Source organism: Anastrepha ludens, chromosome 3, assembly GCF_028408465.1.
Source record: "Anastrepha ludens isolate Willacy chromosome 3, idAnaLude1.1, whole genome shotgun sequence".
Lineage (NCBI taxonomy): Eukaryota > Metazoa > Arthropoda > Insecta > Diptera > Tephritidae > Anastrepha > Anastrepha ludens.
Window position 1 is genome coordinate 30,273,655 of NC_071499.1, and position 12,155 is coordinate 30,285,809.

The 12,155-nt window shown below is 37.7% G+C and overlaps 1 protein-coding gene across 1 annotated transcript in view; it reads right to left on the bottom strand.

Annotated features, from left to right (window-relative positions):
- The window catches only part of LOC128857438 (LIM/homeobox protein Lhx5-like), a 93,525-nt gene extending 81,810 nt beyond the window's left edge, over positions 1–11,715 (bottom strand). Inside the window, exon 1 of the mRNA XM_054093194.1 lies at positions 9,421–11,715. Coding sequence (XP_053949169.1) covers positions 9,421–9,463 — 43 coding nt within the window. The 5' untranslated portion in view covers positions 9,464–11,715. The remainder of the gene's footprint in view (positions 1–9,420) is intronic.
- Positions 11,716–12,155: the final 440 nt, after the last annotated feature.

The following is a 12,155-nucleotide window of genomic DNA, read 5'->3' on the forward strand; positions in this document are numbered from 1 at the left end:
AAATACCTAAAATTAAGGCTTCTAGACCAGAATACCCCCTTAAGATGATTGCTGATTTTTTCTCTTTTTCTCTGATTTTATTGGATTTTCGCACAAACGGGCTTTCCGAAAACAAATCATCTTTAATGGGGGAGCCTGCTATAGAGGCTTCAAAAAGTCGATTTTTTTGAGAATTTTTTTGGGAAGGAAAGAAATATTCGATTGAAACGAAACTTTCTGGTTTTATTCTTTTATATTTCAGCAGTCTTCTCAAATTTTTTTATTAAAATATATGTCATATTATGCCTGGTACAAGCATTTTGCCGAGGCGCCTCGAGTGTGCATGTGTCGTGCGGCGGGAAAGATGCAGGTCGCAATTTTCATCAGAAACCAATTATTTTAGTATAGTATAGCTTCTAGTTAAACCAAGAAAATTAAACAAAAAGTGAGAAATTCAACAATTTTTCGCTAATTAAAAAAAAAATTCATTTGTTTAGAAAAACAAATTCACTTTAGATTGTTTAAAAAGTGGGTTAATTATAACTTTCTTAAGGTTTTTTAGGTTCAACTAGAAGAGAATTTAGTTCCGAATACAATCAATGTTAACTCGTTTCGATAGGACGTTTAACTTTTTCCCTATCTTTCCCGCCAATTAGGATAAATCATAAAAATAAAAAACCGAGAAATCGCATTTCGGGCGATCCGGCCGCTCGTTTACCTGCTCGACGCTTGCTCACAATTTCTTCTGTAACTTCGAAAATATTTTGAATTTGCTTCTGAAATTTTGAGGACACATTCTTGGATAGTTTGGGAAGACATTTATGCAAAAAAAATATCGATTTTTTGAAGCCTCTAAAGCTGGCTCCCCCCTTAACCGATTTGATTTGAAGTCTACTTTAAACTTTTGATATGAAAGAATTGATGCAGAAAAAATCGCTAAAAAATTCTGGAGAAATTTAAAATTTGAAATACATTTTTTTATTAATCGTTGCTAGCTGTCATTCAGTCATCAGTATCTGGATATTAAGAGTTTTGCTGAATTTCATAATTTTTATTTTACAAAATTATGATACAATTTTACTGAATTTTCATACGAACGTGCGTTGTTTTTTTTTTGAAAACAATTTATCTTTAACCGATTTGTTTTCGAATACTAACAAGGCATGAACAAATTATTGGAAATTTATAGAATTTTATTATTTTTTATTTCTTATGTAAGGTTATGACTTAAAAGAATTTCAAAAAAAAGTTGGAAAAAAATTTCTGAAAAATTCTGGAAAAATTCAAGAATTTTAAATATATTTTCAATACTTTTTGCTATCTGTCATGCAGACATAATCGTCTGAATAGTAAAATATTTTCTGATTTTCATAATTTTTTATTTACTGATCTTTCAAACGAACGTTTTTTTTTATTATTATTATTATTTGTTTTGTTTTTGTTTTGACAACAATTCATTTTTGGCCGATTTGTTTTCGAACACGAAAATGGCATGTGAAAATTATTGGAAATCCTTATATTTAAAATATTTCAAAAACAAATTTGGATATCCGTTTTCTAACTATTTTTCAAACTGTCTCAAAAATGCATCAACGACTAAACAACAAACACTTCACTTTGAACACAAATTCTTGCGAGAGTTTTCTTCACATTCCTCAATTAGAAACGTTTTAACGTTTTTTTTTCTATTCGTTAAACGCTCCACTACTCCCTTCCTCCAACATCCAACCATTATGCAAAGTAATTGCAAACAAAAATCCGTCGCAATTCTACTGGCAATAAACTTTTCTGGGTGTTTCACACAAAACTTTGTTTTTGGACAGAAAAAAGTTGGCATTAAACTAAAAAAAAAAACAAACAGCAGCGCAACTCGTAAAACAACGGAAAATTCAGCAAACAAAACCCGACGGTGTTGAATATGACATTTGCTAAAACCAAAGCAACAACAAAACCACCCAACAACAATAAAATTCAATAACAAAAACAAAAAACTCTGCGAGCACACCGCAGTGGCAGTTGGAAAATGCGCCAAATAGCGTCCGGACGTGGCGGCGTAAAATTCCAGTAAAAGAGTACCCAGGCCAAGTTCAAAAGTTAAAAGAACTTTGTTCAAAAACTTCTTCGCAAGCGTTATTGTTTTTTTTTGTTGTTGTTATTTTTTGATGCCTGATTTGTTTTCTCCATCGTTGGCTGCTAATTGTTGTTGCTTGGACTTGCTATAAATAGTGGTGCTGTTGTTGTGAATTTTATTTATGAAAAACTGATACACGCAGCTGCATTGTAAAGTGATTTGGATTTTTCAAAATAAATCGTAGAGCAAAGAGGAGCAACAGGAGTTTGAAGAAAATTTGAAAGCTTCGTTTCTTCAGCTATGAAAATTATTAAGAAATTCGCTGTCCGCATACAACGCATTTTTTTTCTTCTACTGATACGCTAAATAACATCCATTTATGACAGAAAAAACTTTTTTTGTTTTTGTATTGGATATTAATTCTTATTTTATTCTTTATTTTTGGTTGTGGTGCTCAAAAAAACTAATTTTTGTACTTCAAATGCGTAAACGAATTTAACATTTTGAACAAAATGCCTGAGTTTCAGACTTGCAAGCGCTATTTTGCAGCTTTTTTTGCCCGATCGGTCTAACATTTTGCACCAATGAACAATTTGGGCGTAACGAATTGTTATTTGTTGGAAAATATGTTTTCTTCGACTCTTTTTTCACACTTTTTTTTGTACGATGAAATGAACTATATTTTTTTTCTTTTTATAAAAATCATGCCAAATTGGATTTAAGAATCAATTTTATGCGAACGGAAATAAGCGAAACCCATGGGCCTTGAACGAAGTCTTACTGGCAAATATTATTTAAATTTTGGGTATCCCCTCTTTATGATTTTTTTATTTTTGTAGTTTATAGAGGAAAGAAAGAAATACAGTCCAGTGTATTAGAGGGTTAAAATGATCAAAAAGTTTAAATATGTAAATAATTGGCGCGTACACTTCTGTTATATGTTTGGCCGAACTCCTCCTCCTATTCGTGGCCTGCGTCTTGCTGTTGTTCCACAAACGGAAGGAGCCTCACTTAAAATGATACAATAATACGAAACAAAAGTATTTTTGGCACGATGTTTATTTTTTATTATAATCTGGTGGATAATTTCGTGCCATATCATCTCAAGAATGGCACTGGACTGGAACCCGCAAAGGAGCACAGGTCGCGGTCGATCAAAAAACACTTGGAGAAGGTCGATGTTGCGCGAAATAGCAGACGCCGACATCTCGTAGGACGGTGCAAAAATAACAACACAGAACCGCGTATGATGGAAGAGTCTTGTCGAGGTCCTATGCTCCCGAGAGGAGTGAACAAGGAAAAAAATGTTATCCGGCATATGTGCGCCGCGACTACAAGTTACACAGTCCATACGATCATTCCTATTTTTGCCTATTTTTTCAAATAAATCTGCATAATAACTATAAATGAGCCCAATGAGCAGCAAAAATGCGATGCAAACGATGTTCATTTAGAGGCACATGAGCCAAGATCCTTACATTCGATGTTCCACGTAATCGAAGAACAAAGGTAAAATTTGAGTATGACAACGAATCGACATTTTGGCGTCTTCTTCAATACTTCACTTTATAACCGCCCTTTCGACGGTTGCCCACCTTGCCGCGGGGAAAGAGCTTAAGTAGGGTTAGTGAACCAAGGAGCTATACCATCTTAGGTTCAACTATATTGGATAGGTCTTTGGTGATACTCCGAAAACTATCGTAAAATGCAATCAATTCCCAAGTCAAGGTATGCTTGGAATCATGCAGAGAACTGAATGGTGCAGGGAATCAAAATATGTGCATCGCCAACGGAGTTTCCCTCTCGAATACCTGGCCGCCTTGGAGACCGCGGAAGACCCCTTAATTTCCCCTTTATAATTGTACACTGTGGAGCTTGACGAACGTCAGACAAAACAACCGTAAGAACCAGATAATGTCGACTAACACTCTATGAGCTTCAAGAACAAATTTTTTTGTATGTCAAAGTAAAAATTTGCACAGTTTAGAAGCGTTGTTCTGGCATTAAACGATTCATGATGAGCTGCCAAATCTTACTGAACAGAAATGTCAACACAGTTTGCCAATCTCAGCTGTCAAATCATAGTTATCGACATCGTTAGTTCTCATGCAGCTAAAAACACACCCGTTATATGTTTATTAACGAATAGCTATGTGGAATGCGACGGATTTTGTTACTTTAGTTTCGTCAAAAATCATTTGCTGTAGTTCTAGGAAACCTATGCGGCAGTATTTCCAACCTTTTCAAATGTCACGGAATGGGCATAAAATATTGCGAAAAACACGCAGCCATAACACACAGCCATAATCTACGGTTTTTACTGTAAGTTGTTAAACATGAAACAGTTATAAAAATTAAAAAATAAATAAATTTAAGTATCCACTACGAAAAAGTTGAAAAATTACTTTACGTTACTAATTTCTGCTGAAACCCTTGCCGGCCAACTCTGTGCACAAATTCTCGTAAATTTTTAAATTTTGGTTATTCGGAGTTTGCATCAGAGGATTATAAATTTTAGCATCCTCTTTTCCTTCAAATTTTGTAGTAATAAATTTTACAATCGCCTTATGCTGTAGATTTGAAAAAATGTATAAGTCTCAGGGATTCTTTTTCCCATTATTTGGGGGGTGACAAAGGTCCAAAAAACTGTTCTCATCAAAGTTGTCGAACTGAAGGTTCTGAGAAATAAATTACCGGAGCAATACTTTGCTAAACTAACTTTCATTTTCAAAAAATGACTCGTAGCTGCGCTTTCGGAAACTACTTTTGGCTGTTCACACGGCGATAGCTAACATTTTGACGAAGCACTTTTTGCAATTAAGTTTCGAGCCTTTTTATTTCGCTTTTGTTCTCTGCCTTGACAGCGCAATATTTGCTATTAGAAACCTGATCGTGATGAAGTGGGTTGGCAATGCGATACAACAATTACAAGAAAATTAGTTGGCTCTACACAGATTTACGTAATTTTCTTTAGAAAATCTGTGCACTGCTGATAAGCAGGCCCAATAGGAGAGGTGCTCGAGTGACTTAAAATTTTCCGAAAATCGTAAATAAAAAGATTTAGCAAAATTTTTAAAATACGAAAGCCACATTTATGGCTTATTCTTTGTTACTTTCACTTTGCTTGGCCTCTGAAAGAAGTCAGTTTCTGGGGTTACCTGTTAAGTGTCTGGCATAAGAATTGGCCAAGAAGTTGGATTTCAAGTTGTTTATAGAGAATTTGCATCAGCTAAGTGGAAAAACATCTCATGTTTGAAACTCCGAAAACAAATTTTGCATTGATTTTATATTATAAAGGGTGGTTAAATTTTAAGGGCTGATGTTAAATGTAAACCACACCTAAACATCAAGCTTCTTTCTTAACTTAATTTGACATTTTTCAATTTCAGACTAACTCAATTTGCACCATGGTATGATACACAATTGAGCAACGCATTAAAGTTATTCAGGCTTATTATGAAAACGGGCGTTCAAATTAAAATGCATATCGCGCAAAATCATCGTCGATGATGAGGCACATTTTCACCTCACTGGATTCATCAATAAGCAGAATTGCCGCATTTGGGCGCATGAAAATCCAAGAGTGATTGCCGAAAAACCAAAGCACCCACAAAGAGTGACTGTTTGGTGCGGTTTGTGGGCCGGCGGCATCATTGGGCCGTATTTTTTCCACAATGAGGCCGGTCAGGCAGTTACTGTGAATAAGGTGAGATGATAACGAACATTTTATGACCCGAATTGGAAAATATGGATGTGGACGATATGTGGTTTCAACAGGACGGTGCCACTTGTCACACAACTAACGAAACAATGGCTCTTTTGCGCGAAAAATTTGATGGCCGAATAATCTCACGTCGCGGCGATGTCAATTGGCCGCCAAGATCATGGGATTTGACACCGTTGAACTTCTTTCTTTGGGGTTATTTAAAAGAAAAGGTGTACGTCGATAAGCCAACAACAATTCAAGAGCTAAAGGATGAGATAATTCGACACATTAACGGCATAGAACCTCAATTATGCCTCAGCGTCATCGAAAATTTGGACCATCGGATGGAGGTGTGCCGCCGAGACCTCGGCGCTCATTTGGCCAATATTTTGTTCCATACGTAATTGAACCATACCAATATTATCATAACAAAGAGAAATGACAATAATTTCTTAAAAGAATTGTATTTTATTCAAAATCAACACCGGCCATTGAAACTTTGCCACCCTTTATTATGAAAGTTGATTTTTAATTTTTTTTCTGTTTTACTTTAAATTTTTATTTTTTTTTTGTTTTGTTTATTTGATTCCCATTAAAGATCTCTTGTCCCAGTTTCATACGATATTTTGATAAAATTTCAACTCATATTTTTGTCATTTATCTGAGGGCCTTGCCACCAATTTGTAATTGAGAGAATTGAACGAGCACAAAAGGTCCGTAAAGGTTCCTTAAATATGCGCTCAGATCAAACCCCATCCCCATCGATTTCCACTACGTAAAAACATTATTTCTTATTCAGCTGAAAAATTATACGGCAAAATAAAAAACAAAAAAAAGGATGACTAATTTTGCGCCACCTTGCAAATATTTTTACATTCATTAATTATTTATTTGCTTAAAAAAAAATTATTAATACTATTTTTGATATATTAACCCGCATTTTTGTAATATTTCACATCAATTCGCTAACAAAGGCATGCGGCAACACTAAAATGGCCTGATAGCACTTTCCAAAAAAAGTAAAATTTCTTGGGAAGTTGAAAGTAACTTTCAAATGCATTTATTTATTTATTTGTAAGACTAGTAGGAGATTATTGTATGACTACTACGAGATGAAGGCCTCGCGAGATTTGTACTTATAACACATGGACTGGAAAGTCCCAGGCCTAAGACATAGATGGCACTACTTCGACTGTATTCACATCTTTTTCAGTTGGAAGTAACCTTAACAGACATCTTAGACAGCTGTTAAAATTTCATGATATTCTACTCATTAGTTCGTGAGTTATTGTGCTAAGAGTGACGCTACTTTTGTTATTTTCAAAATAGTGAATAAAAATGAATTTCGCTTTTTTAATTTTGCACTGCTTTTTGATGCGGAAAAATCACCGTTCAAGCGAAGCAATGGCTTGAAAAAGTGTTATGATGACTGCACTCCATCAGAAACAACAATAAAATGCTGGCTTGCTGACTTCCAACGTGGTCGTAGAGACACCGTTGATGCACAACGCAGTGTACTTCCAAACAGAAGCGTACCTGGAGGACGTAGTGCCCATGGCAGGGAAAAAATTGAAATGGTGTTTTTTCGGCTCGTGAGCAACATCCTGCAGTCAAGAGTTTCTATGTAAAGTTCATCTCCATCATTTCCATCCACTCACGTAGACTTGACTTAACTCGTTGCACTTTTTTTTGAGATCGTATTCGTTTTCTGTTATATAAGACCTTTGACATCGAGAAGGAATCCAAATTTTTAATCGATTTCATTCAACCGTACGAATCTTCCGTACATTTCTTGAAGTAGTCGATCAACTGTTTCTTTCAAGACCCTTTTCACTTCTTCGATGGCACTCAAGACTTTATTCTTCCTATTTTGTATTCTTCTTCGGCGTCTTTCAGTTGCAACGTCCCATTTTTGACATAAAATTATCCCTTCTTCGAGTGAACTATCAACGATGGCCTTTCTTTCATTTTAGAAATAATTTTGAAGAGCCTTCAAATCTTCAGCAGCATCGTGAAAGTTCATCGTGGGATCTTGCAGCCTCTTTTGAACGCGGTCAATGCGGATTAGTATTTCATTCCGAATCCCAACAAAATCAAGAAATCATACTTCAACATTCGGTTGTTTAATTGCTGGGCATCACTTCATGTTTCACTTGTTTGATTCTTTCGGTTTTCCTCGCTGGCGAGTATACAGATTACAAAGTCGACTATCCTGACTTCTTGTATCTTTATTTAAAGCTGAAGTTCAAATCAATCGCGATTGAATATACTGGTACATTGAATGAACAAAGTTGAGGTGTCACTTTGCCCCCGCCTAGAGTGGCGCTCATGGCACGTGCCCTGCTTGCCATACCCTAGTTACGAAACTGCTTCTAAATGAGTATTTAATACCAGAAAACAACAAAAAATTCCACAAAATTGTTTTGAATGTTCAAAAATTGAAGTTGCGTGAGTTAGCTGACATCGTAAAGATATCAAAAGAATGCGTTGGCTTTATATTGCATGAGCACTTGACTATGAAAGTAAGCTCTGCTCAAAGTGGATGCCGCGTTTGCTCACTGTTTTGTTTCATCAAGACAACGCACCGTCTCACAGGTCAATCAAAGCAATAGAAAAACTTCATGAATTGAACTTCGAATTGCTCCCACAACCACCGTATTCGCCAGATTTGGCTCCCAGCGACTGCTGGCTGTTTGGAGACCTAAAAAATATGCTGACCGGTAAGAAGTTTCGCTCGAATGAAGAGGTTATCGTTGAAACTGAGGTCCATTTTGAGGCAAATGATAAATCTTTCTAAAAATCAAAAGTGGTATTGATATGATAGGGCGGCGCTGGAATGATTGCGTTGTCCTTGATGAAAATTACATTGATGAATGAAACAAATTTTGAACAAAAAAAAAAAAAAACCTGTTTTCTTTGTTAGGTCCGGAACTTTTCAGTCCATGTGTTATATAATACTTTTTTAAAGATAATTTGCATTAAGTGCAAGTGTGTAAAACTTGGTTATATGTCGGATGGCAGCGTGAATACTATCAGAGTTTGCTGATTTCAGATGGTCAAAGGGTTTGCTGTTGCCAAAAGCTCTTGCTCGGAACTGGCTTATTCCAAGGCATTCTTTCCGCAGTGGAGGATAACTTTCAAATGGATTTACACTCCGATAATTGCAATTATGTTAAGATGGAGATTTGTAAGTTACAAAAAAAAAAACAAAAAAAAAAAAAAAACACAATCATAAAAAAATTTTCATACAACTTTGTGAATTTTCGCACTTTAAAGTAAAATTTGGTTGAGCGCAAAAGGAGTTGCACTTTTTTTCGCATATCTGCTGCATCGTCGATTAGGAACAAGGAAAATGATTTATTTTTTTTAGAATTTGTTGCTATTGATTTTTGTGCTGTTGTTGTTGTAACAGCGCGTTTGATTTACCAACAAATCGAGCAAAGTGCATGCCAGGTTTCTACTACTATTCGTTGTTCTAAGTATTACTGAATCTATATGCCACATTTTCTTGCTTAATTGCATTCGCTTATCAGCATTGAAATCAATATTTTTAAACATCAAATATAGTCGTACACAGTTTTATACACATATACATGCACACATGTGACTGTTATACGTATATATGTATGTGTGTAGATCCATCCAAACCCATCAGCCTACTCACCGATATTATGCTGATTGTTGTGTAAAACCGATCCGAACGCCATTAGATCCTTAACCGATGGTGTTCTTGAACCGAGCGCGGCAAAACCGTCGCCCAGAAATGACGCCAGCGCGACAGCCCTAAGGGGCGTTTTCGATAATTCGGTTAGAATTTTGTAGCTTTCGCTTAACACGCCGCCGCCGTGGCAAGGCAAATTGTCTTGCGCTTACTGAAGTTGCTGCTCCGCCTGATATTCTGTGTGTGTTTGTTGTTTTTGTTTGTGCTGCTTTTGCCTCGTAATTTGCGGCGAATGCAGTTAACACTTTTGTTGTCGCCGTCGTGTGTTGTTGTAAGCTCCACTGTCGTTGTTATAATTGTTGCCGACGGCACTGCACTTAAACACTTTGGAAACTGACAAAATCACACCATACATACATACACACGCGCGGCAGTGGAGCGCACGCGAATTGTAATGAATTTCGGTTAAGGCGACGGCCGGCGCTAGGGCCGCAGCGTTAGCTTGCGCGCGTTGACGCGCTAATGCACGCAAATGCACACAATTAATTGCCTACTTTTAGGCGATGAGCCAAGCATACGCTAATTAAGTAAGCAGGCGACAGTAGTGAGTGCGTTTTGAGTGCGGGAACTGTGGTGGGGTCGCAGTGGGCGAACTGGCGAACAGGCGAAGAGGCGCGCTGGCTAACTTACTAGCGGGGCTGACTGGCTGCCGACCGGCCGAAGTTGGTCGGCACTACACCACACTTATACTGCAATAATAACAAGAACAAAGAGCGTGCTGAAGCAACAGCTTCCACTGGTACCACAAAAATAAAATAAAAAACTCCAGTGCACACATACACTCAGTTAAGTAGCGGAATGTTTGTTACACCAACAATTATAATAACACAAACGCGACGACGTCGACTTTGTTTAACAGCATTAATTATTGCGCGTGAGCTGTGAAGACGGCAAACCGTAGGCGCGTGAGCGGGCGCGGTTGTGTTGCGTTCGCAGTTCGTGCGAAAAAAGGGTTTAATGACTCGACTTTTGGCTGCTGCAGGCCTGTTTGGCAGCGAGGCAGTTTACACACACACACACTCACACTTATGCGCGCACTTTGCTAATGTATTTTCTCTTGATACACTTGCACTTTCGCAGATATATGTACGTACGGCATAAGCGCAAGGGCTCGCTGGAGACAGGCTGTCGTTTCCGGCTATGTATTGTTGCCACCTCCTTCCGTGGCTGCACAATGCGTTTGGCTTGTCTTCAAGCCTTTTGCCGGTGTGAATTCACTTTTGGCACTTGACAAATGTTATGGCTGCGCAGAGGGGTAAGCCGCACGTGCCTTGAAGGCGTTTTAGACTATAAAAAGTGCACTACTGATTGTGGGTGCGCTGAAAATTAGCGAGGCTTCTGTGTTTTTTCTACCTTTTTTGGATATTTCGATTTGTGTTTAGCAATTTCTTTTGGAATAAATTCACTTTTTCATTTGAAATTCCTCAATTTTTTGCTGGTTATCTCCATGTCAGGCTTTGAAAAATCGGTTTTTCCAAATTTAGTTCTCAGAATTAGTGTCACTTGCGCTGAGTTAATATTATTCAAAATAATTTCACTCCAAGCACGAATTCGTCAATTTTCCACAGCTGTCAAAAGGTGCACATCAAACCATTCATTTGTTAATATTCTTCAGCACACACTTCACGTTTTCTTCCAATTTTTTTTCGGACTTCTTATTTTATATTATATCTTCAAATGTTCCTTCAAACTTTTTGCTCTCGATGTTATTTTGTATTCATATTTTGTTTTGTGTTTAATTTGTGTCACGTCAATTCGACCGCGCAAGTTCACTTTTAACAATGTGACAACTATCAGTGGCTGTTAACAGTAGCATTGACAGCTGCTGCTGGCTGAACGCCAACGCTTAGCGATGTAGTCTCAAAAGCTAGCCGCAATTGTATATCAGAAAAAATTACGCGAATTTTCATTACTTTCCACTATTTTATTATTCTTCCATACATTAAACACGCGCGAAGTATTCTATAAAAGGCGATTGCTTTGTATATGTTTTGCACGGCCGAACATACCGTTTGGATAAGCGTTTAGCGGCGTACGTCAATCATTTACATCAAAAACACACGCCAAACCAAACCAACGAGCGTACAACGCGAACGTCGAAAGGAAACTGAAGTGTGTGCTGCGCGGAGCATACTCGAAGCGACGGGCATAGCCACGACCACCGACCGAACAAAGCACGATGCGGATGCAGTATGAGCAACTACACTACATCCACACAAACAAGCATGCAGCTTTGCGAGATGAGCGCACCAACCACCACTAGCCAGTAAGTAATAAGAAATAAAAACAAACAAAAAAAAACGGTGACTGAACAGCTGCTGCAGGTATTAAAGAGCAACAACGTGCAACCGGTTTGCCAGCCTCCTCATGCATACAAACAAGCACACATAATCACTCACAGCGGCGCACAGGCACGCTCGCACCACCCCAAATGGCAACAAAAATACGAATGCCTTATCGCGCTCTCCATGCGCTCAGAAGGCCTCACCACATTAACGCATTCACGCCAGCAAATGGGCGTATCTTTCTCTATGCGCGCAAAAGAGAGCGCGCTAAGTAACGGAATTTCCCCTCATTTACAAAGTGAGCAGCAGCTGAGTTGAGTGTGCAAATACTCAGTTGTGTTGTGCGCGCTCTCTTAGAACATCTGAGTAACTTCCCTCAGTACTTAAGTGTGA